This window comes from Hyaena hyaena, unplaced genomic scaffold, assembly GCF_003009895.1.
Source record: "Hyaena hyaena isolate Hyena2069 unplaced genomic scaffold, ASM300989v1 scaffold_63, whole genome shotgun sequence".
Lineage (NCBI taxonomy): Eukaryota > Metazoa > Chordata > Mammalia > Carnivora > Hyaenidae > Hyaena > Hyaena hyaena.
In genome coordinates this window covers 1,013,367-1,039,487 of record NW_024080695.1, presented here as the reverse complement: position 1 = coordinate 1,039,487, position 26,121 = coordinate 1,013,367, and the positions used below count along the sequence as shown (strand labels likewise).

Genomic DNA, 26,121 nt, shown 5'->3' with positions numbered 1-26,121 from the left:
TCCAAACACAGGAGTAGGCACTATCCGCTGACGGGGGCAGACCACATAAGAATCACAACATGATGACTTAATACTTTAGGGAACAAAAATTGAAAGTCTTTTCAAAGTATCGTGCAATCTTGGGCTTTATGGTAGAAAATGCTGGTTTTAAGTATTTAGTACTTAGAAAGCACTTATATTTACCTTGTCACCAAATCTCTACAGCACCATAAGGAAATCTGCTTGATATAACAGTCCGTTTTTGTACATTATACCGAGGGATGATGGTACAGTGGAAAGAAAACAGGTTTAGCACGGGTCAGACCAGATTTCCACGGATCATGGTTCACTTTTTTTTGAGAGAGAGAGACAGAGCATGAGTGGAGGAGGGGGAGAGAGAGACGGAAGACACAGAATCCGAAGCAGGCTCCGAGCTTAAGCACAGGGCCTGACACATGGCTTGAACTCACCAACCGTGAGATCATGACCTAAGCTGAAGTCTGACGCTCAACCACCTGAGCCCCTTGGGGCGCCCAGATCATGGTTCACTTCTATGACCAGTCTTGAGTTCAAAGTGAGAAACACAAGACACAATCAAGTACTCCACTGAAACATACTACTCTGAGGGACCCCCGCTGTCTTAATAGAGAAATAAGACCCAATTTCTTCCCACCCATCCTCAGTCTTCCATTCAGCAATGCAAGTTAGGGGCGCCTGGGTGGCTCAGTCCGTTAAGCGTCCAACTTCAGGTCAGGTCATGATCAGGTCAGGTTTGTGAGTTTGAGCCCCACATCGGGCTCTGTGCTGACAGCTCAGAGCCTGGAGCTGCTTCGGATTCTGTGTCTCCCTCTCTCTCTGACCCTCCCCCCACTTGTGCTCTGCCTCTCAAAAATAAGTAAATGTAAAAATAAATTTTTTAAAAATGCAGGTTAACACACAAAAATATTCGAGAAGATGAAGTTCCTATTTTCAACTCTTAATATAAGAAACACTTTACAAAATAAAAATTCACTACTTCTTAATTCTCGATAAAGAATTAAATAAATGTAAGCCCTAACTTAGGTATTTAATTCTCTGCACCAGTTCACTGTTACTTCGAGAACTGTTGAACGTTTCTGACTCAAGTCTCCAATGAGTTGAGAAACCAGGCACTTTCTAATGAAGCTCTTTCCTCTTAAAAAACACTCAGGACACTAATGGGAAGGGGAGAGGAGTAAATAGGAACCAAAACCCAAAGATCTGAAATAGCTGTATTCCAGGTTAAGTTCCATCACCGAAAGTTATTCACTATTCTACTCACAAGATGAATTTATTGATGCTTCCCAACAAGCATCCCAAGTCACCCGGAGGCCCACCGCATGGACACGTGAGCCCAGGACCGGACTCGAGCCCTGGGAGGTGGTCATCCAGATTATCTTAACCCTGGAGTTCTGGTCAGTATGGCCCCTGAACCGGGCATTTACCGCGATCGCAGCACAAACACCAAACACCTGCTCCATCACTGACCCGTAGGAGCAAAGCGGCTGGAGCGCTGTCCATGCGCAGCTTTGTCGCCAGCTCTCCAATCTCTTGGGAGGCAAGAGAAGGACAGTGCAGACAGAGGCATCTCTGAGCGGACGGCCTGGCTCAACCGCGCCTCTTACGTGGATATGAGGGCGAATTCTTACTGAACTGTTTAATCGGTCACCACGTCCTGCCTGGTGAAACCCACTCCACACACCATGAAGCCTCGGATCAAACCTCAAAACCAAAAAGCTAAGCTAAAATAACTGCACAGAGACTCATGGAAGGTTCTTGCTTCGGGTCGCTACCAGGATTGTCTTCTCCGTCCTTTAGAGGCCACCAGGGCATGGCTGTTTCTGGCCGGCTTCGCTCGGGGGTCTGGCTTCCTCCTCCTGCGGACGGGACCCTGCTAGCCTGGTGCCGACGTCCTGGAGGCTGCCGGGAGGCGGCGGGACTGAGCAGCAGGTTCATATGCACAAGAGCGGGACGCAGGCTACCGTTACTCGGGCCCAGAGGTGCTGAACGGGGTGCAGGGGGGCGCACAGAGCAGCCCAAGCTGACCCCTCGCTGTCTGGCCGGTCCGGACAGCGAGGCCCAGTGGACAGTGGGTCGGGGCTCTTTGGGGCTCGGGGTTCCCGGGAGGATCTGAGCTTGCGGGGTGTCGGGCGCCCCTGTGCACCCACCTTGGCGCGCTTTCAGCAGCAGCGAGTTGGCCAAGAAGTTCTCGAGCTCCATGCCCCCAAACCGACGCCGCTGCCGCTGCGGCCGCCGCTGCCGGGCCCGGCGGGCGCGAGGGGCAGGGGGAGAGGGCTCCGCCGCCTTCGGGCATTGCTCGCAGGGCGCCACCTGCTCGGGGGGCCCCAAAGAGGGCCCGGGGGAGCTGCCCCGCCGCCGCTCCAGCTGTCGCGGTTCCGGCTGCTGCTCCTCCAGCCGCCGCCGCCGCCTCCGTCCCCGCCGCTGCTTTTGCTGCCGCCACGGCCACCACCCGCTTTGCTGCCTCCGGGACCGCCTGCGACGCCGAGGCTGCTTCCGACGCTGCTGGCGCCGGCCGGGGGAGCCCTCGCCCTCGCCCTCGCGGCCCTGGCTTCCAGCGGGGAAGCTGCTGGGGCGACGGGAGCTGGAAGCCTGGCTGCCGCGGGACTCTGCGGTCACCCCGGCCGCGCCAGGGCCCGGGCTCTCGGCCCCATCGTGCGAGTCTTGTACGGGCAACGCTCCCCTCAGGGCCCAGCTCCCCGGCCGCCCCGAGTCTCCGCCGAGCCCCACCCCAAGGAGGGGCTCACTGGCTCGGGCTCCCCACCCCCCGGCGGCGACGGCTACTGCCGCCGCCGCCGCCGCTACCTACTCTCACAGCGGCCGCCTCCCTCCAACGGCTTCCCAGAAGAGGGAGCTGCAGGGCTCCCGTCGCCGCCCGTGCGGCGCCACGCAGGGCAGCACCGCTCCCAGAAGGCCGCGCGCAGGGAGGAAGCGGCGGGTCGCGAGAGCGTGGCCTGCTGGGAGTTGTGGTCGCTCGCCTGTAGGCGCGTAGGCCAGCTTGCCGGTCGCGTGTGCTTCTCGCTGGCTCAGTTCTCGCGGGACGCGGGCGGGGCGATTCTCAGGTTCCCGCGTGCGTTTCCGGAGGGAGTGAGCCGTGCCGTGCGGCCTACCGAGTGCGCCTCGGCGGTGACGCGGGCGAGCCATGGGGAAGGCTGGAAGGGCCGCGGCGCGCGGGAAGGCCCTGGGGGCCCCGGCTGGAGGCCGCGCGAGGCCCAGCCCCAACCCGTTCGAAGTGAAGGTCAACCGGCAGAAGTTCCCGGTCCTGGGCAGGAAGGCGCGCCACGCCGTGGGGCTGCCTGGGGTGTCGCGTGCGCGGGCCATCCAGAAGGTGAGCGGCGGGGTCGCGTAGCCGGGACGTGCCCGGGGCCGCTGCGGTCCCCCGGCGGTGAAACGGGAGTCGGGGGGAGCGGCGGGGACGTGCCCGGGGCTGTGAAACGGGAGTCGGGGGTAGTAGCCGCGGGCACGTGCCCGGGGCCGCCGCGGTCCCTCGGCGGTGAAACGGGGTCCGATGGGCGCTGCCGCCTCGGGGCCGCCAGGAGAGACCGATGCGCTTCTTTCCAGGCGTCAGGGTCCTGCCGGCACAGCTGGGCGTTCCGTGTCTGGTGTGTCGTGTGAGCCTTCGCGCCGGCTTCCCTTGCACGCGCGGCAGTGACCTTGCCCTGAAAAGCGGCTGCTGCTCCGCCGGGGTGCGGTACACGCGTGCTGGTCTCCCTTCGGCGCGGGTCATCGCTTCTGTGTCCCGTGACCCCTGCGCGCACCTCCTACAGCCTTGCCTCTTGGGGACCCTGAGCTGCTGGCTCGGGGATTGTGGGTGCCCTTCTCCTCCGGGCGGGCATGCGCGCGATGCTTCCCAGACGTTTGGAGAGCAAGCGTTTCTGTGTTTCCAAGCGCAGCACCTTGTCCCTTGAGAGGAAACAAATGCTTCCTTCTTTCCTGTACTTAGCTAGTTAGCGCCCCAGAGTCATCTGCGGATGGCATTCTCTGATCTATGCAGAGCCTCTGAGACAGTTCTTTGGTTTGTTTAGGGTATTTGTTGCTTCTGTAAGGAAGATCCATTAGTATCTTATTGAAAAGATAGGTGGGAGAATTAAGGTGCAGAAAGGGCTGTACGTTTCCCAAGGTCTCGCACTGGTAAGGGGGGCAGGGGTTGCACTGGTTTGAATGTCTCAGTTCTATTCTAGCTGCTGGGAGATAAGGGCGCCTGAGACTCGACCTCCTGCCTTTTAGTTACAGCCGACTGTTCTGCTGTACACATCCAGTCCGTCTCTGAACTGAAGCAGACGGCATCCTTGCTGCCAGGAGCGGCCACGACAAACTTAGGATGGCCTGTGATGGGTTCCCCGTGGTAAACCCCAGGGCAGGCTTGTGGATGGGTTGGTGTGGGCTCTATAGGAGCCGTGTTTATTTTCACCTCCTAAGCCTCAGTATTCTCATTTCTAAAGTGGGGATGATATATTCATCTTTCTTTAAATAAATAGCACATTTAGCACATAGGGAGCATTATTATTATTATTATTATTATTATTATTTTTAAACTTCTCAGCTTGTCATTCTCGGACTCCTTTCACAATCTGGCCCCAACCTGTTGTTCTTGCTTTGCCTTGTACAACTCAGTTTGTCCAAAAAAGCCTGCCTTATCCCCCCAAGCTCCTGAGGGCCAGTGCAGGTCACCACCTCTGATACTTTCCTAAGCCCTGCAGCCCAAACAGGGCAGGTTGCTTGTGCCTGGAGTACCTGACAGATTCACCTGTCAGGTGCCACGCGTCTGTGTGCCCCAGGCACCGCATGCTCTGTGCCCGTGGCCTGGGGGGGAGTGTTAGTGCCTCCTCTGATCCCCAGTGCTTGGCCCAAGTACTTAGTAGAAACAAGCCTTTGAAGGAATCAGAAGTAGGACCTGAGTGCTTTGGGGGCTCACAGTCTGGAGAAGGTATAATAGGAAAATCAGAAACTTCTTCATAGCGGGAGTCACACTCCAGCTGGGAAGGGTGAGCGGAATGTTACAGGTGGGGACGAAGGTACACTGTCCCCTGTTGTCCGCTGTCATGTAGAGTGCGGCACAGCATGGGGAGGAAGAGGTCAGAGCTGTCCCAAGGGAACTCCGGTCATCCAGGGCAGTTAAAGCTTGATGTGGGGGCGGGGAGCAGACCAGGCGGAGGAGGGAGGGGCTGGGTCTTCTCAGTGAGGGTCCCTCGGAAGGAAGTAAATTCACCATCCTGTGTGCCCTCACTCTGGTCCGTGGCAGCGCTTTGGGCAGCACCTGTGTGCGGTCCCAGCACAGTCTCAAAGCTGTGCCTCACCTTCCCCATTTCTCACAGAACTTTGAAATAATCAGAGTTAACATGTCCTTGATCCCTCACAATGGAATGGCTGTTGTGCTAAGGAGTTCATATGGAATCCTCACTGTTGGCTGCTTTGCTACCAGCCTTTTGAGGGAAGTACTGCTATTATCTCCATTTATACATGAGGAACCTGAGACAAGAACAGTTCCAGAACTTTCTTCAGGTGGGGAGTGGGTGAGCTAAGACCCAAACCCAGACTTGAGTGTGACACATAGCACTTACCTGTGCCCGGCTCTGTCCTGAGCCATCTTTTGTTAACTCTTGTGCTCCCGTACCAACAGCCTGAGGCGAGTACTACCATGACTTCCTTTTTATGGGTGAGGCCTCTGGTGGACGGAGAGGTTAGGTGCCACCCAGAGTCTGCAGGTAGTGGTTTGGGGTCACAAATAACCTTCAGCAAAGCAGACAGATTTACAGACCTGGAATCCGAGAGTAACAAGGATTGACTGAGCATATGAATAAAGGCATATATGTACCAAAGAGAAAACAGGCACTCCTTACCGCAGTGTTTGTGTCTGTAATTGGTCATGACGTTACGGTTTACACATATGGCTTCTTCTTCAAGTCCTTGTTCATATTTCCTTCCCTCTCGGCCAGAGCCTCAGCTCCTCCAGCTTCTGCCCCTGACGGAGCCCCCCCCACCCCCCCGCCCCGCGTGCTCCAGCGTCCTGCTTTCTTTGGGTTGCTGCTGTTTTTCTTTAGCCTTCTTTAACGGGGAAGTCCTAAAGCCCGCTCTGAGGACCCCCTGAGCTCCATGCAGTCCCCTCTTTGTCTCCATTGTGTGTTGACAACCCAGCTTCCAGCTGGTAGATCAGCCCCTTGATTTTGACCGTTGGTTTCAGTGGTCTGAGGCGTACAGAAGGACCAGGTGGCACTGGAACCATCCTGTGTCCTGGAGGAACATTTAGGGACCAAGACCCCCAAGCCATCAGCGCTCCGAATTGCCGGGACCGGTGTGAGTTGTTGTTCTATGATCTGTTTTCCAGCGAACCCAGACGTTACTCAAAGAATACAAGGAAAGGGATAAGTCCAACGTGTTCACAGATAAGCGTTTGGGGGAACACAGTAGCGACATGAGCCCGGAGGAGAAGATGACCAAGAGGTTTGCCCTGGAACAGCAGGTACGCAGGACGAGTGGACGCGGGCCTTATGCTGTAGACTGCACAAGCGTCAAGCACACGGAGAAGGCCGTCGCCCCTCCCCGTTGCTCACTTACACCTGTGTGGGCGCTCACGCTCGGCCACGTTGGGTGGGAGAGTATCTGAACCGGCCCGCAGCGGGGATGCGCCCTGGAGAGCTTGACTGAGCTGCGCTGTGGCCAGGTCGGCAGAGAGCGAATCAGCCGTGGAGCGTCCTGGGAGGTAAAGCGGCATGATTGACCTGTGGCCGAGCTGGCCCTCGATCCAGCTGCCATCCAGGCGTCCTGTTGACATCCAAATCACTGCTCACGTGACCCGAATAAGCTGGAAACTGCTTGGGCTACATTGTTACATTATGCACATAATGAAAAATAGCTGATTTTTGCTATTAAATGGTGGGGAACTTTTAGGAAACTGATTTTTTTTTCCCCTTCTGTCAGCGACAACATGAAAAAAAAAGCATCTACAACCTCAATGAAGATGAAGAATTAACTCATTACGGCCAGTCTTTGGCAGACATCGAAAAACATAACGATATCGTCGATAGTGACAGTGATGCTGAGGAGCGAGGGACGCTGTCTGGTAAGGGCCGGGAACAGGGGCCAGCCTGATCGTCATTACTTTCCTCCTGCCCCTCTTGGAGACCTAGGAGAATGCGGGGCAAGTGTTACATCACTAGCCTCTCAGGACATTGTGCACGTAACAGGGTCTTCTGTGTATTTTCTCACGATGTCTAGAAGAAGTATACGTGCATAGATAAACGCCTTTGTGGGCCGAGAAAGCACTTCCATATCCTTTATCTTACTTGAACTTCACCCCAGCTCATTTTACCCATAGCTCAGAGACAAGGTGGTTGCTGTGTCCGTGGGTCGGAGCCTTGGGCAGAACCCACCTCACTGACGCTCTGCACTGACCCACGCTGCTTTGCTGTTACTTTGGTCAGTTTGGTCTGAATGTTTGTTCCAACGGTGTTTACGTGGTTCTTATAGTCTTTACTACCACGGAACCAATTATGGCAGTTTGGGGAGCGGGTAATATTGGGCTTCTTATTTATAGATGGCAACAAAGCAGATTAAATTAATGTTGGGGCAGCTGGGTGACTCAGTGGGTTGAGTGTCCAACTCTTGATTTTGACTCAGGTCGTGATTCACAGTTTGTGTGATCGGGCCCCACCTGGGGCTCTGGACTGACAGCACAGACCTTGCTTGGGACTCTGTGTCTCCCTCTCTCTCTGCCCCTCCCCTGCTTATGTGCATGCAAGCAAGTGCACTTTAAATAAATCAATAAACTAAAAAAAAAGTTAGTGTGCCATTTTCCAACATCTTCAGAAAGATGCAGAAACTAAAGCTGTCTTAAAGCTTTTGTCTTCATAGTGTGTAGAAAGCTAGGGCAGTGAAGCCATGATTGCCCTTTGAACTTTGGATGATCCCACCCTCAGAGGCTTAGGACCTAGAGCAGCCCATGGTTCTGTTCCACGGCACTGCGGACGGGACCACGACCCTGCCAAGCCTGGGGGGGTAGACCAGCTTCGTCTTCTGTGCCTTTCTCTTGGCGCTTCTCATTATCGGGGATTTTTTGTGCGTGCTCACCTGGGAAACACGGTCACCTGGCTGGTCATAAGTCACTGGGTAAAGGGAGGCGCTTGGCACCTTCGTGTTTCCCACCTGCTCTGCACAGGGAGAGTGGCCTCGGCCTTGTTGGCACAAGAGGCCATGTTGCTCGGGTGTCTGGAGAAGACGCTGGGTTCCATGTCTTCCTCCCGGTGTCGGGTCTTAGGAGCTTGACCGTTCGTTAGAGGTTTCCTGGCGTCCTGTGATTTTGGTTATAAGCTCGTCAAAACCCAGGCAGTTGAGAAAAGAAAAGCTCCTATATTTGAAAATATGTATACCTGCTAAAACTTTGCAACTGAATCATTAGGAAACACATTCTGTTTTGTCCAGCCGCACGTATACTCTTCTAGATTAGGAGAGGTTCATTGTGAGGGTCAACCCTGTCAGGTAGCTGCTGTTCCCCATTGTGTAGCTGCAGAGGCTGCGGCTGGGCCTTGGGACCTTGCCTGGGGCTGCACAGCCAGGTGGAGCTAGGCCTCAGATCCCTTGGGGTTGGACTCTAAACTGAAGCCACGGTGTTATTCTCTATCACACTATAGAAACAAGCATCTAACATACTATAAACTGTAGTTGGATTTCAGAATATATAGTATCTAAAAAACTTGCTGGTTGGGGCGCCTGGGTGGCTTAGTCGGTTAAGCGTCCGACTTTCGCTTAGGTCATGCTCTCGCAGTTTGTGGGTTCGGGCCCCGCGTCGGGCTCTGTGCTGACTGCCGGCTCAGAGCCTGGAGCCTGTTTCAGTCTGTGTCTCCCTCTCTCTCTGACCCTCCCCTGCTCATGCTGTCTCTCTCTCTCTCTCCTAGAAATAAATAAAAATATTTAAAAAAAAACAACAAAAAACCTTGCTGGTTAAATCCTACCGTAAGTACACTGAAGATGGAAGGTTTTTTTCCGAGACTGAATTTGTTTGTTTATGTTTGTTTATTTTGAGAGAGTGCGTGCGTACAGGGGAAGGTCAGAGAGAGAGTCCCAAGCCGACTCTGCACTGTCAGCACAGAGCCTGACTTGGGCTAAATCTCACAACCATGAGACCATGACCTGAGCTGAAATCAAAAGTCAGACACTTAACTGAGCCACCCAGGCGCCCCGTGACTGAATTTCTCATGTAACACTACCTTATCATTTGGTGGTTTGTAAATTTTTATTTTTAGAAAATATTGTTAACAGTCTTGAATTACTAAAATACTAAATAGTGTTTTCTGATAAATTAAATTTTCCAAGAAGCAGAGGAATCATTTATTTAATAAATACTGGCTTATGTGGCAGGCACTGTTCTTGGTGCTATAAGAATAGCAGTGAATAGAACCCTCCTGCAGCTCACATACCGCCAGGGAGACCCAGACAGTAAATAAAAACACTAAATTATATGGAATAATTGAAAGCAAAGTGCTGTAGGGTAAAAGTAAAACAAATCCCAGGCAGGTGGTCCTGATTTTAGCCTCACCCAGAAAGAAGGCGGTGACCAGTAAAGACCCGGGCATGTGTGGCCAGGAAGGCCCTCGCCTCAGGTGGGAGCGCGCCTGGAGCGAGGGTGGTAACAGGCGGGTGGACCAGAGCTACCAAGGCCGCAGGAAAGATTCTGGCTTCTACCGAGGACCAGAAGCCATCAGAGGGCGTAGAGCGTGGACCGACGCAGCCAGTAGGTCCGAGCCAGGATTGCTGGGTGAATTAGATGTGGGTGTGGGAGGAGGGGAGGGATCCGAGGGTTCCCAGGGGTTCAACCTGAGCACCTGCTAAGGTGGGACTGCCAGACATTGGGATGGGCTAGATTGTGACCCGGACTGGCTTCATTCGGTTTGAAATGCTGTTAGACATCCTGGGGAGGCCTCAGCCCAGGAGCCGCAGCCTGAGGGTGGGAGGGAAAGGGCAGATGGAACTCACAGAAGACGTCGTTCCAGGAAGGAGTGGTAAGGGCGCCGAGCCCCTCGTGGTAGGAACAGTGAGAACTGGTGAGGAGGCAGGAAGCCAAGGGCACTGATGGAAGAGCCAAGACTAAAGGGCCCGCGGGCGTGGGGTGGGGGGAGGGTGGTCAGAGTGCTTTGACGGGAGAGAAATCAGATAGTGACCCGATAGAAATGAGAAAATTTGATGTGGGCAAAGGCGGTTGAATTGCTCAGGTCGTTTCCTTGAGTAGCTGGGAAGGGATGGGCAGGGATGGCCCGGCCACTTGTGCAGTGACTGAGGGATGGAGGATGAGCCCCAAAGCCGCTCTCTGGTTGGGTGGGCGAGGCTTCTAGTTTTCTCAGCTGAGAGCGGGTGGGAGTGGAGCCCCAGCCCTGGTGACTGAGCTGTGGAAACCTGACGTCACTGACCGGCAGCCTCCAGAGCCTGGCTGGAGTCGGTGGGTCATGTACTGTGTGCTTCCTTCCTGTGCACGCGTTCCCCGCATGGCTGTGGCAGGGAGCAGGTGCGGGCGCCATCGCGGCAGGTGGCGGCGGTGCCTGCACGGGTGTGGCGGGGAACGAGGGCAGGGGGCTGAGGCCGCCAGCCATGTGGGACCGGGGCCCCCGCTGGGGAAGGCAGCCTGGAAGATCTGTTCCTATTACTGGAAGGGGATTGAGCCTCCATTTTCTCATCTGAGATACTGGGTTTTAAGTGTTCTTTCCGTTCCAGAGGGGATGATTCCCACAGTAACTGCCCTGGTAATCGGGGCCGGCCGAACAGCAGCGTCTTACGCCACTGGCTCGGGTTCCTGGCCTCGGGACTTTTTGACCTCTGAGTCCTTGCCCGAGAAGGCATGAAGAATGTGGGCTCTGACGTGGCCTGATCCTGGACTTCCCCTCCTAAGACCCAGAGTTCAGCTTGTTTACCTGAATTTGCTGGTCTTTCATGAGACTTGAATGTAATTAGCAAGTAGATCCTTGGGGTTTCTAGCCATCAGGTCGAGGTCAGGTGGTATTTCGTGTCTGGGTTTTCTTGGAGGGCTTGTCTTGGATATTTCTCGTGCAGCTGCTGCATGTGACCGCTTCTTCCGGTACACGGAGTCGGTTCTCCCGACCACACCCGCTAGACGCTGGTGGACCCTGGCAGGGAGCGGGTCCTGCGCCAGCACCCGGGCTTCACAGACGCGTTTTCTGTTCTCTGTCCGCAGCCGAGCTGACCGCCACCCATTTTGGAGGCGGGGGCGTGCTCCTTCACGAGAAGACCGCTCAGCAGCAAGGCGAGGAGGGGGGGATCCCACGGTCACGCAGAGAGCTGATTGAGGAGCTCATCGCACAATCGAAACAGGAGAAGGTGCACAGGCAGACGCGGGGGGGCCTCTGCCACAGAGACGCTCACAGAACGCTTGGGGACTTTTCCCGTGCGTTTTTAGGCTGCGTTTAACATTTTCTGTGTGCTTAGTAGAAGCATTAATTGTGAATAGGCATATTTTAGGTTTCACCATGCGTATGCTTCTCATAGTCTGTTGTGTTTCTGGGAGGGGTGTGTTTTGGCTGGTTGGTTTTGTATTTTGACATTGTTTTATCATGGTTTCACTACCAGCTGACTGCTCGGAGCATCTCGATGAGTAATTTATAGCAGGAAATTACTTCTGAGTGATGAGACTCTGTAGCTTTGCTTTTACGATACGAATTTCTCACGGTTTCTCTACTCTGCTGATACTTTAAGTGTTGAGCCTGCGTCGAGTGTGGCCTGGACACTGGCGTGGGCGGCTCGGTTGGGCCAGCAGCGGCGTCACGCGCCGTCTGTTCTCTTTCCCCAGAGGGAGAGGCAGGCGCAGCGAGAAGGTGCCCTGGAGCTCACGGAGAAGCTGGACCAGGACTGGAAAGAGATCCAGACTCTGCTCGTACACAGAACGCCCAGATCTGACAGCAGGGACGGGAAGGAGAAGCCCAAGGTGGGAGCTGAGTTGATTGACCTTTCTCTGGGGAAACGTGGTGGCCGGCTTCGCCTCTGGCCTGTCCTGACGTCCACAGGGTTTCCTCTTAGGCCCTGCGTCTCCCGTGGGCAGGCACTTCTCCGATGCATACAGCGTCAGCGTAGAAAGAGACAAAAAGTGACTTCCGTGTCTGCTTCTGAATAAGCTAAAGAAAATGTTCGTGTTTTGTTACAGAGCCTTGAGGCCTCCGTCAGCTGGTGTTTGAATTCTGTCACACATTTTGTTGTCGGTGTGTACAGTTACTTAGTTTCCCCTCCAAACGGTGTATGGTTCCTACCGCGTTCTTTTTAGTCTGAATTGTTGGGAAAGCTGCATCCACATGAGTGACTGGCTTCCAGGAGACACCTAGGATTTCACCCAATGACCATGTCGTGTGTCCATCCTTTGTGAGTCACTCACTGTCACTGCTGCCTTGACGCAACCCGCATTTTGTGGGTTTCATGCCTAAGTGAGCAGCGGTTACTTTTATTAAAGCAGGTATGTTTTCAGAAGAATTTCCCAGCAGTGAAAAATTCTATGTATCTCACTTAAAGCGTCCCCAAGACTGACTGGAACAGCTTTCTTTCAAGAAGAAAAGACCCAGCTGTGGTTTGGCTTTGTCTACTGTGGCGTCCAGGGGTTACTGGCGGTGCAGGAAGCTGGCTGTGCAGGTCATTAAAAAAACAAAAAACTAAAAATGAAAAGTTTCTTCTTTCTGCCCCTAGCCTGACGCCTATGACATGATGGTCCGTGAACTTGGCTTTGAAATGAAGGCCCAGCCCTCTAACAGGATGAAGACGGAAGAGGAGCTGGCAAAGGAGGAGCAGGAGCGGCTGGAGAAGCTGGAGGTGAGGCTGTGGCCGGGCCGCGTGGGCCGCGTGGGAGGCCTTTCTTCGGCCTTCTGTGAGGGCGCCGCAGACGCACTGCTTTATCAACAGAGTCCCCTTAGATTCTTTGAAGTTTATGTTTATTTTACTATAAATATCCCTTTTTATTATAAAAGCAAAAAAATGCAGATAATATTCAAATATACCAATTAACCAGTGAATGTTTGCTCTGATCCTTGTGACTCAGAGCCACTGCTAACAACATAATGCATGCTTTCTCAACTTTTTTTGTGCCTTAAAGAAGGCTTCTAAAATTTTATACGTTAAAACAAAAATCAGGACACCCGGGTGGCTCAGTTGGTTAGGCATCTGACTTCAGCTCAGGTCACCGTCTCACAGTTCATGAGTTCGAGCCTTGCATCGGGCTCTCTGCTGCCAGTGCAGAGCCTGCCTCGGATCCTCCGTCCCTCTCTGTCCCTCCCCTGCTTGTGCTATCTCAAAAATAAAAAACATTTTTAAAAAATTAAGTTAGCGAGTAAACATTTAAAAAACTCGATGAACGTAGGCACCCGGTTCTGCGTCTGGTCGGCTGCATGTTTCCAGAGAGCGGTGGAGTTGGGCTCCTGGCTGGGACACGCAGACCTCACCGAGAGGTGCCTGCCCTCTTCTGTGGCTGTGCGCTGGGGAGTGAAGTCTGCATAATTTAGCCAGAAAGTCCTTAGAACAACAGGCTTCCCTTCCTTGCGACTGGAACATTCTTGTGCCACAGCATTCATTTTCATTTCTGTGCAATAGGGAGTCTTCTGCTTGATGCCCACCAGCGCCTGCACATTAGAGAGACGGCGGCAGGCTCCCAGCCGCTGCCCCAGGGGCCGTGCCTCCTGCCCCTGGGCTCTGTGAGCCCGACAGACAGCCTTGCTTTCTTCCTACTCAGGCTGCGAGGCTGCGGAGGATGCTGGGAGAGGATGAGGAGGCCGCTACTAAACCAGCACATCAGTCAGCGGATGACTTGAGCGATGGCTTTGTTCTGGACAAAGAGGACAGGCGCCTGCTCTCTTACAAAGTGAGTGGTGGTTTGCCTTTGCTGGTGGCTTGGTCCTTGAATTCACAAGGACAGCTTCTCGTGTCTTGTTTAACGGGTGCATCACGGGTGGGAAGTGTAAATCTCCGAGGCCACTCGGTCGCTCTGTGTCTGGGTGGAGGGTCAGGTACCACTCCTGGCGGCAGGCTGGCTGCCCAGAGGAGGGGGCACGCTGGCCCCCCGTTGTGTGCTGTTAACGTCGGCCACTTTGGCTTAGGAAGACTAGCATTGCTGTGGAGGGAGTTGAATCAAATAATCGAGTTGCTAAGACTGGTAGTTTTTGGTTCACAAGGTCTGTAAAGTCTACACCCTTTCCCCTTTAGAGTGAATCAGTCAGGTTTCAGGGCGGGAACACACATGCAGTGTTTTGAGCAGAGAAGGACCCAAGGCAGGAAAGGGAGCGCTCCCAGAAAACTAGGCTGTTCAGCCGGAGGGCACAGTCGGGGTCACCCCCAGGCGCAGCCCAGGTGTCAGGAAGCCCCTGCTGACCAGCCGTCCCCCAGCCCCAAAGCCAGTGGTGCGCCCTCCACGCCTTGCTGCTCTGTGGCACAAGCTAACCCTTGCCCAGAGCCCTGGCGACCAGGATTCGGGAGGCCGTCAGTAGGCCCCGCGGCTCAGGAGCGCCCCGAGGCGGCGCCAGGTCCCCGAGGACGAGTGTCACCCAGGCTGTGTGCGCCTGTGCGCAGCGCCCTGACGTGGTTCCTGGACGTGCCAGCTGCTCTCTCCCGGGGTAGTGAGGCCTGCGCTTCCCCGCCTGTTCCCCTCTAGGACGGGAAGGTGAGCATCGAGGAAGAGCAAAGCAGGGAAGCCAGTGACGACAAGGGCGCAGAGGCGCAGGGTGACGACCCCAGTGAGGAGGACTCCGAGGAGAGCAGTGGCTCCGATCGGCACTCGGACCTGGAGTCGGACGTGGAGAGCGAGGAGGAGAGCAGGCAGCCTGTGGGCGAGGACGGACAGACCCGGCGGGCTCCAGGGGAGAGGCCGCAAAGCGACGGTCGCAGAGCTCGAGAGGATGCCAGAGCGGAGCTGCCCTACACGTTTGCAGGTAGACAGACCGCCAGGTCTCCTTCCGTGTGGGGGTGACCTCCTCGACCTGGTGACAGGTCTGCCTCACTGGGGCTGCGTCTGCGCAGCGGAGGCCGAGGGCGCACTTCTGGGCGCACAGGCACCTGTCCACCCCTGAAGTCTCGTGGTGTCGCCCTCCTCGGTGTCCGGCCTCTGTCGTGTGGCTGCAGATGGTTTTGCGGGCCCGCAGCAGCGTGAAGACCCCACATGGAGACCTCAGGAGGTCTCTGTGCTCTGTCCACAGCCGGCCTTTTGTTGTGGCATCGCGGCCGCCCCGGAGGCCAGGGCCTGGGAGGTTGGGTCGTCGCCCGGGAGGAGGCTTCCTGCGTTCAGACCCGGCCAGTCACGTGGCCACGTGGCATCCCATCCCAAACGTGCATCGTGTTGTCCAGTTTGCAGAGGAGCAGCCCCAGGTTGTCCCAGGGCATACGGTCACACCCAGAGGGGACACGTCGGGCGAGGCCTGTGACCTGTGGGAGCCTGGGGCAGCGGCGCTCTGCTCGCTGGCTTCTTGCACCGCATCCTGAGCCTGCCTGGTCACCAGAACTGCCACCTGGGCGCCCCGTGTGCACTTGGGGTGTCCTTTTCTCATTGAGGTGGTTGTCGGCGGCCTGGTCACTGGCCGTAGCCGTCCCACCTCACCTCGGCCGAGGACGCACATCTTAGATGTACAGAGGTGGCTGGAGTGGGAGGCGAAACGTATCTGTGAAAAATACACGTGAAATTGTGTCTTGGTGAAGTTATATCCCTGATGTTCCTTTCTGTTTTCAACCTCCGTGATATCAGGAGCATCTCACTGTAAACAGTAACTGAGGCACATTTTTGTGTTTTCGACAGCGCCTGAGTCCTACGAGGAACTACGGTCCTTATTATCGGGGAAATCGACAGAAGAGCAGCTCTTGGTGCTGGAGAGAATCAAGGCCTGCAACCACCCCAGCCTCGCGGTGGGAAACAAAGCAAAATTAGAAGTACGTGTCGGGGTCGCCGCGCTCTGTCAGCATGCTGACCGCTGTGAGGTGGGCCTCCGTGCCCCGCGGCCCCGAGCCCGGCGCAGGCCGAGGGCCAGCCCTGCCCCAGGCCACCTCTGGCGCCCACACTCAGGGAGTGGCTCACCCGTCGGTGGCAGAGCCGGACTCGGGAGACGAGTAGCTGGGGCAGTGCCACCACTTCTCGTAGGTGCCGCATGTTTACGGAACGGGGCGCAGTGCTGGGCGTGCTCTGGTCGCTCTGCAGGCCTGCGTGTTATCACCGCGCTGCGTGAGCGCACACCTCAGCCCACAGCCTCCGGCCAACCCGCCGCCCCCAGCGGCCGGCAGGCTTCTCGGCCCGCGTTCCGTCGGGTGCCCCCATCAGTGGCCCTGAGGCGTGTGCACGCGCTTCAGCCAGAGCACGGGTGACAGTGCCCTATGTACCTGTGGTTTTTATCCCGAGTCCGTGCTGAACTCTTCCCAACCCGTGTTTCTGCAGAAACTGTTTGGCTTCCTTTTGGAGTACGTTGGAGATTTGGCCACAAACGACCCACCAGACCTCAGAGTAATTGATAAATTGGTTGTGTAAGTACTGACGGTGGTGAACTGGAGTGTGGGGCTGAGTTGAACAACTTTCATCCTACTTAACAGCCACAAAAACACACCTTGGAGTTCCTAAGGTTGCCCTTGTAAACGGCGCCCCCTGCCCACACCCGCTACAGTGATTTCAGCGCTGACGCCCCCATGCCTGGTGTCAGCACGCTCCACCCCCCCCCCCCAAGAGCTAGGTGCTAACTGCAAACAGGTCGACTTTGAGACACTTGAACACTTTAAACTTGTTTCAAGGTTAACTTTCTGTTTTGTTCACCGATAAAACTTCAGGCTCTGCTCGGACGGGTGAAAGCTGTCAGGGACACGGGGTAGACTCCTTCACGGAGTGCAGGCACCTGCCCGCTCTGGGCCCACGCCTCGGCGGAGCCTGACAGCCTCGTGCTGTGAGCGCCAGGGAAGCCAGTCCCTCTGGCCCGCCAGTTCCCGCCCTGCCCAGCCGTGGCTGGCGCCCTCCTGTGCTAGAACCCCCGCGAAGGCAGCTGCTGGAGCGCGGCCCCCAGGCCAGGGCGTCTGCAGGGAGGGGCGGGGAGGGAGGGTCAGTAAGTGCCAGCAGCTTATGGGTGTCTATCTGGGGCCAGCTGCACGCTGCGCACCCCAACCCCCGGGCCACCGTCTGCCAGCACAGCCGGGCTTGTGAGGACCCGGCGGGTCCCTGTGGACAGCGCCTTGGGACGGTCCCCTCAGTCTGTCCTGTAAGATGTGTCCTGACGGCCTTATCCTTCAACTACCATTGCTACTAAAGCGTCAGGGCTTTTAAAGAGGCGGCAAAAGTGAGTGTAGATTGTTATAAAACAAGCCCTGCCAGAAGAATAATCTGGATCGGCAAGGACGCCAGGCAGGTCAGTAAGAGGAAAAGTGGGTCCCTGCGCGGACTTCCAGAGCCTGTGCTCAGTCGGCAGGTGACCTTGCAGGGAAGCGGTGGCCATGATGTTTGGGGGCTCTTTGTTTTTGTTCTCCGGAGTCATTTTCCCCTGACCTGTGTTTCTGATTAACAGGCAGTTATATAATCTTTGCCAGATGTTTCCTGAATCTGCAAGCAACTGCATACAGTTTGTCCTCCGAGACGCCATGCACGAGATGGAAGGAGCCATTGAGGCCAGAGGCCGGGCGGCGTTTCCGGGCCTGGACGTGGTGAGCAGGGGCCAGCGCTCTTGGCCACTGGGAGGGCTGACTGAGTACAGTGTGTGTAGTTGGGCAGGGTTGCTGTACCCCAGAGCTTCCAGACTGATCTGGAGAACAGGCTGGAACGAGGTAGGAAGGGGTGTGTATCCGTTAACAGTGAACTAAACCGTGTTTCGTAAGAGAGAGAAGAGACTGTGGTTTGATTCCACGCCAGTGGGGCTGAGTGTGGCCTTGGTGGCAGAGACTCCGGGCGAACAAAACGAGTGTGCTTTGCTAAGGACGCGAGCCCTTGCGCCGCCCTGCCCCGGAGTCTGCTCCCCCGGGCACCTGCGTGGCCTGTAGCAGTCGCGGGCTGCATCGTCCACTTCAGTGACTTTGAAGAAGTACTTACTCAGTCTGTCCCGTATTCTAGGCTCTTCTGTGGGAACGAAGTAACAGTGATTCACAAACAAAAGCACGGGATTTATGTGCCTGGTTTTAAAGCTTCTCCAGGATCTGAGCCAGCGTCCATGTGCTGTTGCTGCGACTTCGTTCTCTGAGCCTCAGCCCTTAGCAGACTCTCCCATGGAACTGCTGATTGGTGGCCGAGGAGATGCGGCCTGTCTGCCCGTGGAGTGTTGGCGCGGGGACCGTGCAGCGGAGCATAGGCAGGCGCCTGGGCCCCGTCCCTGTTCCTTACATGAGCCACGCGGCCCTGGCCATTCTCCTTGTCTGGAAGCGGGGGTGATGGTTACAGTAACACCTGCCCTGGAGACCTGACGTGAGGGTTCCTGACCTGACCCGGAACGGGGCTGCGTCACTGCCTGGGTGCAGCGGTCACTAAACCGGGGCCATCAACCATCACGATGGCTCTTTAGCCAACGCTCGTGGTCCGTTGCTGGCAGAGCGAAGAGGCGGGGGCGGGGGGAGAGCCCGACCCTCCTCTGCGTCCCTGTGCCTTGTGTCCCCTGGAGTCCCCGGTCAGGGTGAGGGCGAGGGCTTTGCTGAAGGCCTTCCTATAGGTGTGTGGCTGACTGTCGAGCCCCCTCCAGGAGCAGGAAGGAGGGGGTGGGGTCTCTTGGGGTGGGCCTGACATCTTCCGAGTGACCCACTTCTGGGTATTTTGGGGGACTTCTTGGTTGCCAAAATGAAGGATCTGCAGATCCGATGCTTTTCTGCTTTAATCTCTGAACCAGGCTCTTGGGTGCCTCCCGGGGTGGGTAGTCTGTGGGCGTCCCTGGCCCGGTGAGTCCCCGAAAAGTAACTGCTTCTGGTTATTGCCCTCTTCCGGCCGTCTCTGGGGCCACCGTCCACTGTGCGCAGACTCGTCTGTCTCGTTTGTGTCCCCAGAGCCACTGCTCACACCCGGGTTCTTCGGGGCCGGGCCGAGCCTGGTGCAGCGGGACTCCGCGCATTCTTCTTTCCGCTCCCCGGCCCCGTGCTTGTCCGTCTACACTGCCCGTCTCCCGGTCCCCGAGCCTCGCCAGCAGCCTTGCCGCTTTTCCTTGCTGATGAGAGGGACAAACCGTCATGGCTCCCACTGGGAGTCGGGCCGAGGACGTGGTCATGTGTTTAAGAGGAGTCACCTGGGTGAGCTGTCCGCTTCTGCCAGGCTGTCGGTGTGTTGGTCAGCGCTAGCGGCCGCCCTGGGGACTGTGGCATGTGTGGTGTGAGAGAACGGGCGTGTGCCAGCGTGTGCAGGGGGGCACCGCCCTGGCAACCAGATGGCGGCGAAGGTGGGACATCTCCCCCGCCCTTCACCAGGTCGCTCAGAGCCCGCTGGTCATCGGGCCCTTCGTAAAGGCTGCATTTAAGCTTTGCTTTACTGTTGTTGTTTTTTAATGTTTTATTTATTTCTGAAAGAGAGAGACAGAACACGAGCAGGGGAGGGTCAGAGAGAGGGAGACACAATCTGTAGCAGCTCCAGGCTTCGAGCTGTCAGCACAGAGCCCGACGCCGGGCTTGAACCCACGAACCGCAAGATCATGACCTGAGCTGAAGTCGGACGCTTAACCGACTGAGCCTCCAGGCGCTCCTACTTTACTGTTTTTAATCCACGTGGTAACGCTTTTGTCTTTCAGCTCATTTATTTGAAACTTGCTGGGATGTTGTTTCCAACCTCCGACTTCCGGCACCCGGTCGTGACGCCTGCGCTTGTGTGCATGAGTCAGCTGCTCACCAAGGTGCGTCCTCGGCCCTGCTTAGGGAGCCCACGGCGGCGCGAGGCTGGTGACCTTTAGGGCCACGCAGAGGGAAAGTCACCCAGCAGAGGGGAGGCAGGCAGTGGGGGGGGTCCTGTGGAGACAACCAGTCAGAATCGCTGAGGCTGGAAGTGGCCCCAGATGTGATTACAGAGGCTGTGACACCAGATAAGGTAAGTGCGAGGCAAAGGCATCAAGGCTACCGTGGGGTTCTGTTCCCCTCGTGGCTTAAAAAAGCCCCGATAGTGGCGTCTTCCTTGGTCCCCACGTGGCTGGTGGCCGACAGCGCTGCTTGCCGGGGCAACTGTCCCTGGGAAGGGAGAGCACGAGGGGCCCCTCCCCTGAATGCCGCGCCACAAGGGGCGCACACATGCACCTCTGCACACGAGGCTCTGGGGCCGCGCTCGGGAAGCCAGGTCGCCTACCTGGCGCAGCCTTCCGGAACGTTGCTCCTGACCACTAACCGTGCCCCGTGTCCCGCGCCAGTGCCCCGTGCTGTCCCTGCCGGATGCGGTGAAGGGCCTGTTCGTGTGCTGCCTCTTCCTGGATTACGTGTCCCTGTCCCAGAGGTTCATCCCCGAGCTCGTTAATTTCCTCCTCGGGATTCTCCACATCGCAACTCCGAACAAGCCAAGCCGAGGTGAGCTGGCGCGAGGGATGCACGTTAGCATCCTTTTTAGGGCTTTTAGAAGGAGCTCCTACTTACCGTAGAGCGTGTGGGACGCGGAAACGCTAGAGAGACCAAACCGTCGGGAGCCCTGCCATCCAGAGTCGCAGCCTTTCCTCCCCCACTTTTTTTAATGTTTATCTTTGAGAGAGAGCGAGCATGGCTGTGTGGACACACTGCACCCCGTTCTGTGTCCACCGTGGCAGCCACACCCATGAGCCTGGACGGTGGCGTGCTGGGCGTGACACACAGCCCGGACGACCACGCTCCCTGTCAAAAATACATACGACAGCTCAGGTTTTTTGATATTATTTGTGTGTTGAAATAACGATGTTACATTTTGGGTTAAATGAGTACATCATTAAGATCTATTTTCTCGTTACCTTCTCTGTGCAGCAAGAACACCTCCCTCACTTTGCGTGGCTCAGGTGGTCTCTAGCGCCGCAGCCGTGCTCTGTAGTTTCTAGTTTCTGCCGCGGGAGTTTTGGGACGACTAACCGTCAAAGCAACATAACAAGAAGGAGTTGTAGCGTTTGTTGATCTTCCAGACTGTCCCGTACTCTCCGCTCCCTGCTGGCCTCCCGCGCCCAGGACGTGACCACCACCCGGCTTCCCTCTTGGGTTGTCGAGGCGTCACTCTGTCTCTGCCCCTCGCTCTTCTGTGTCTGTAGGGTCACCTTTCCTGCCCCGATCGTAGATCGTGTCTCCGGGATAAGATGCAGATCTGACGCCGCCTGTCGTGCGGAGCGCCTCACTAGTGCTGGGGTGGGGGCGGGGGGCGATTTCAAATCTTCAGGGGTGCGGCCGAGGGTGCCCACAGCCCCTCCATCCAGTGGCCTAAACATGGGGCCCGTCCTGTCCCCTCATGACCTCACAGTAAAGCCTCCCCCACGCGGCGCTGCTCCCCGGTCACACTGACCCCGCGCCGTATGCTCCGTGTGCCGGCCGCGCTGCTGGGCCCGGAGAGGCGTAGCTGGGCCCCGGGAGCCTGCTGGGAGGTGGTCCTAGCCCACGGTGAAGGCTGCAGCAGGACGCACTGGATGCTGGGGTCCAGGGAGGCGGCGGGCGGGCTAGCTGCCAGCCCCCCCCTTCCCCCTTTGCCCTGCCACTGCTGGCCTTGCCGTGCCTGGACCCCGGGAGGCCTGGGAGGCCGTACCCACTGCCTCAGTTGCTCTTCTGGGCATTAACTGGGTTAAGGCCTCTCCACTGGCGTTTATCCTGTGCAACAGGCGTTCTCTGACCTGGTCGGTTAACTACCATCCGCCTCCCACCTTCCCCCACTCTGCTCCTCCTCTGCCCACCGTCATCTCTTATTTTTTTTTTAAATTTTTTTAATGTTGATTTATTTTTGAGAGAGAGAGAGTGTGAGCAGGGGAGGCACAGAGAAAGAGAGGGAGACACAGAATCTGAAGCAGCTCCAGGCTCTGAGCCGTCAGCACAGAGCCTGACGTGGGGCTCGAACCCATGAACCGTGAGATCATGACCCGAGCCGAAGTCGGACGCTTAACCGACTGAGCCCCCCAGGCGCCCTACCATCGTCTCTGGTACAGAGTCTTGTTCACTTTTGTCGTGTGGGTGGTGTCTACTGCCCACCTCCCTGGCGAGGTCAAGAGCCTGGTCTGTCCCCTCAAGCACCCCCAGAAAAGCTGCAGTCCCACCTGTGCGTGGTAAAAATAGGCTGTTTGTGTCAGAAGTGAATTTTCTATAGGCCTCACCATGTAGAGCCTGCCCCCTGAGCCCAGTAATGCTCAGAGGCCGTCTCTGTCCTTGTCCCACTTGGAATTCAGGTTACACTCTGGTGCACCCTTTCAGAGCATCTGGGAAGAACTCGGAGCTGCTCTTGGTTTCTGATGAAGAGGACATCGCCACGTGGCAGAGGAGAGGCCTCTCCCTTCACTGGGCAAGTGGACTGAAGGCCCAGACTAAGACAGAGGCCAACCACACGAGGTAAGTGTAGGGCCTGGGGCTCCTGGGAGGGCGTGCCTCAGTGCCTGGCCTGGAGCCCGACATGACTGGGACCTAGCACCCTAAGGACGCACCAGTGTCCACTCTGCAGAGTCTAAAAACTCTGCAGAAAAGCTGTTAGATCTAAAACGTTATTTCAGTGAAGAAACAGAATACAAAGTCAATAAAAATATCAGCTGCATTTCCCTATACACAGTGACCAGTTGAAAAGAAAATTAGAAAATTCTTATAATAATGTCAAAAAGAATGAAATATAGGAATTAACCAAGGAGAGTAAAGACTATTGAAACTACAAGAGATCACTGAATAAATGGATCCCATGTTCATGGATAGGGAGACTTAATCACCTCCAGATGCCGTCACATTGGGGACTGGGTTTCAACATGTGAATAGGGGCGGGTCACAAACACCCATCTACAGGAGGAGGACCAGGGATTTTTGTCAGAGGTCTTTATTCTCTGATTTTTTAAATTAGGGGTTCTTTGAAGTATTCTTTTGTTGTAGTAAAGTACACAACAGAAGGTTTGCCATTTTAACCATTTAAAAAAAAATTTTTTTAAGTTTATTTTTGAGAGACAGCATGAACAGGGGAGGGGCAGAGAGAGAGGCAGACACAGAATCTGAAGCAGGCTCCAGGCTCTGAGGTGTCAGCACAGAGCCCAACGTGGGGCTCGAACCCATGGACTGTGAGATCATGACCTGAGCCGAAGTCGGACGCTTAACCGACTGAGCCCCCCAGGCTCCCTGCTTATTGGTCACTTACATGTCTTCTGTGGAGAAATGTCCACCCAGCCCGTGAAAGAAAAAAGAAAACAACTTTCCTAGAATTTTTAAGATCTGTCTGCTTGATTTTGCAAATAGTAATTTAAAACCTAACACGGAGCCACTCTTTTCAAAGTTGTTACGTGGCCCGGGTCAGGGTCTCAGGGTTGAGTGCTGCCAGCACGGTTGGTGGAGGCAGTGAGCCGCCGGAAGGAGCCAGCTCCCGTCTCCCTCCTGCCCTGACGCCGCGTGTCGCTCCCTTGCAGACTGTCGTGCCTAGCCGTGTGTCTGGCTCTGGTGAAGCGCTGCGTGCTCTTGTACGGCTCCCTGCCGTCCTTCCACGACATCGTGCGGCCCCTCCGCGCCCTGCTGACGGAGTACCTGGCCGCCCGCAGTCAGCCCCCGGAGCTCCAGGTGAGGCTTCCCGGCTGCCCCCTGCGTGGGGAGCAGGGCAGGCGACGTTCCGTGGCTCTAGCGATCGGGGACACTGGCGGAAGGCGCGGCGGGGCGGTGACGGGAAGGCACTGCGCTCCCCACGGCGTCTGCTCGGCACCTTGGTCTGCGAGCTGCCCTGTGGTCACGTGCCCTCCAGCCTGGGCAGCGGCTCTGGGCTCCGCGTCGCCCCGGGCCTCACGGGTTTTCTGAGAACAGTCCCGCTGTCCTTTACGAGGTGCAGAAGCCACGAAGGACCCCCCTTGATCTGTCTCAACCAGTGTCTTCAACAGCCGCCAGTCCTGTGGCACATGTTTTAGTCCTGCCTTCACGACCTTCACATCCCCACCCCCCCGTCTTCTCCGGGTCGTCCCCAGCCGGCCACGGGCTTCTGTCTGAGCGGCCGTCCAGGCCCAGCAGACAGAAGGCGAAGGCGGGACTGTGGTGCGTGAGGCCATGCGAGCGGGCACGCTCTTCACCCGCTCGGACCCCCTCATCTGCAGAGTTCACACTCGCCCTTCCCTCGGCCTGGAGCACTGTCCCTAAAGACAGGTGGCTCATGCCCTCGCTGTCCTCAGGGAGCCCGGCCGCCCACGCCCTCCCTGCCCTCTCCTCCGCGCCGTGTGTCTGTCACGTCTACCCCGCTGGCACACGGACAGGCCGCTCAGCTGTCCTTGTTGGTCACCCTCCGAGCCCGGGCTGCCGGGCCTCTGTCCACATGGAGCCACCTCACCGTGTAGAAGTTGATGAGGCTGAGGCGGCAACAGCTGTGCCGTCTTACTGTCGGTGCGGCTGTGGCTTGTCCTTTAATGGCCCTGCGGGATTTGGCCTCGATGGCGCTAACCGACCCTGGGCGAGCTGAGCTGACCACGCAGCACATCCGGCTCCTGTGGAGACGGGGATTTGGGCCCTGGAAGCAGCTGTGCTGGCTGAGGGTGACGGGGGGCTGTGCCCGTGGGGCCAGAGGCCTGAGTTCCAGGGCACAGCTATGTGAGAGGAACCTTCTAGGTTCCTCAGAAGCCCGGCTACCTCTTCTGGAACCACAGCCGTGGTGGTTCACAGTCTTGCCCCACCGTGTGGCTCCCTGTTGGCTGCCCCGCAGCCCTGGCCCCCGGGGTACAAGCGAAGGCTGCCCGTGTGCGCCCGTAACGGCGGGCGGGTCGCTGGCGCCCATTGTGAGCGGTTTCGCTGGGGGAGGAGGTTGCACCTGGTCTGCGGGACCCCGAAGCGCAGGCCGTGCTCGCCCCCAGGTGTGCAAACACGACACCCTCTGCAGCGCTGCCAGCCGCCCCGCCCTGCGCGGGCCCCCACCCCTGCCAGCGTGAAGGGGGCTCCCGCTCAGCCGGGCCTGCGCCCCTTTACTTAGCGGGGGGGGGGGGGGGGCGGCGGCACAGCGGGAGGCCGCGTCTGTCTCTCCCCGGGGCCTGGGGGCCACCCGCGGGCGGGCCTGCCGCAGCCTCCGCTCCCCCGCCCGATTCCAGGAGCTGTGCCGGGACGCGCTGGCCGCCATGGGGCAGCGGGAGCCGCGCTGCCGGCCGCTGGTCTGCGAGAAGAGCAAGCCGGTGCCGCTGAAGCTGTTCACCCCCCGGCTGGTCAAAGTGTGCGTAGCCGCGGCCCCTGCGCGGGCGGGTGGGAACAGCCCCGGGGGAGAGCGCACCCCCGTGACGCTGCCTCTGCGCCCTCAGCCTGGAGTTCGGGCGGAAGCAGGGAGGCACCAGGGAGGAGCAGGAGCGGCGGCGGCTGGTCCACAAGCACAGGCGGGAGTTTAAAGGCGCCGTCAGGGAGATCCGCAGGGACAACCAGTTCCTGGCCCGCATGCAGCTGGCCGAGACCCTGGAGCGGTGAGGCGGGGCGGGGCGGGGCGGGGCGGGGCGAGCGGGGCGGGGCGAGCGGGGGGGAGGGGAGGGGCGGGGCGGGGCTGGCCCCGGCGCGCTCGCGCTCGCGTGCGCGTGCTCGCGCGCTGCTGGGGGGCGGGGCGTCCGGCGGAGAAGCCAACCCCGGAAACGGTTGTGGCCTTGCCTTTGCAGGGATGCGGAAAGGAAGCGCAGAGTGAAACACCTGTTCAACAGTCTGGCTACGCAGGAGGGAGAATGGAAGGCTCTGAAGAGGAAAAAGTTCAAAAAATAAAATTTCGCAAGTTGGGCGGCGATGCTGTGGACCAACCGTAATAAAGGCGGCTGACACGTCGGCGTGGCCTCTGCTTCCTTCGTGAGCGCCGCTCACCTCCCAGGACGGTCTCCTCCGTCCGGACGGAGTCCGACACCGGGCTTGGGGCCGGGGGCGGGCCAGCTCCGTGGGCACGACCACGGCTCTTGGCTCCTGTACAGAAGCCTGTACGTAAGGTTCTGGAACACCCGGTGAGGTGCGGAGGCCTCCGCTTGGCAGGGGCTTCGGGGTCTGGCGCCGACGTCACGTGGGGCAGCCAGTCCTGCGAGGTGGCGCTGGTGCCCGCGCCGAGAAGCCGGTCCCGGGGGCCGC

At 57.3% G+C, this 26,121-nt stretch overlaps 2 protein-coding genes across 2 annotated transcripts in view; one reads left to right on the top strand and one right to left on the bottom strand.

Moving 5' to 3' along the window:
• GRK4 (G protein-coupled receptor kinase 4) overlaps positions 1 to 2,896 on the bottom strand; it is a 102,240-nt gene extending 99,344 nt beyond the window's left edge. The window contains exon 1 of the mRNA XM_039232054.1: positions 2,166 to 2,896. Within this exon, the coding sequence (XP_039087985.1) occupies positions 2,166 to 2,217 (52 nt within the window). The 5' untranslated portion in view covers positions 2,218 to 2,896. The remainder of the gene's footprint in view (positions 1 to 2,165) is intronic.
• Positions 2,897 to 3,094: 198 nt separating this feature from the next.
• NOP14 (NOP14 nucleolar protein) lies at positions 3,095 to 25,830 on the top strand. The gene is made up of 18 exons (XM_039232056.1): positions 3,095 to 3,343; positions 6,341 to 6,475; positions 6,934 to 7,075; positions 11,195 to 11,337; positions 11,807 to 11,941; positions 12,688 to 12,810; positions 13,724 to 13,852; positions 14,639 to 14,915; positions 15,773 to 15,903; positions 16,403 to 16,488; positions 17,511 to 17,646; positions 19,698 to 19,799; positions 20,304 to 20,457; positions 22,272 to 22,431; positions 23,478 to 23,625; positions 25,125 to 25,243; positions 25,329 to 25,484; positions 25,671 to 25,830. The coding sequence occupies exons 1-18, from the start codon at positions 3,158 to 3,160 to the stop codon at positions 25,768 to 25,770; spliced, it is 2,562 nt and encodes an 853-aa protein (XP_039087987.1). The 5' UTR covers positions 3,095 to 3,157; the 3' UTR covers positions 25,771 to 25,830.
• The last annotated feature ends 291 nt before the right edge of the window (positions 25,831 to 26,121 follow it).

Coding starts and splice junctions, on each gene's coding strand:
- NOP14 (XM_039232056.1), top strand. CDS start 3,158: ATGGGGAAGGCTGGAAGGGCCGCGGCGCGCGGGAAGGCCCTGGGGGCC. Junction 14,916..15,772: donor GCTGCCCTACACGTTTGCAG/GTAGACAGACCG, acceptor TGTTTTCGACAG/CGCCTGAGTCCTACGAGGAA. Junction 20,458..22,271: donor TCCGAACAAGCCAAGCCGAG/GTGAGCTGGCGC, acceptor CTTGGAATTCAG/GTTACACTCTGGTGCACCCT.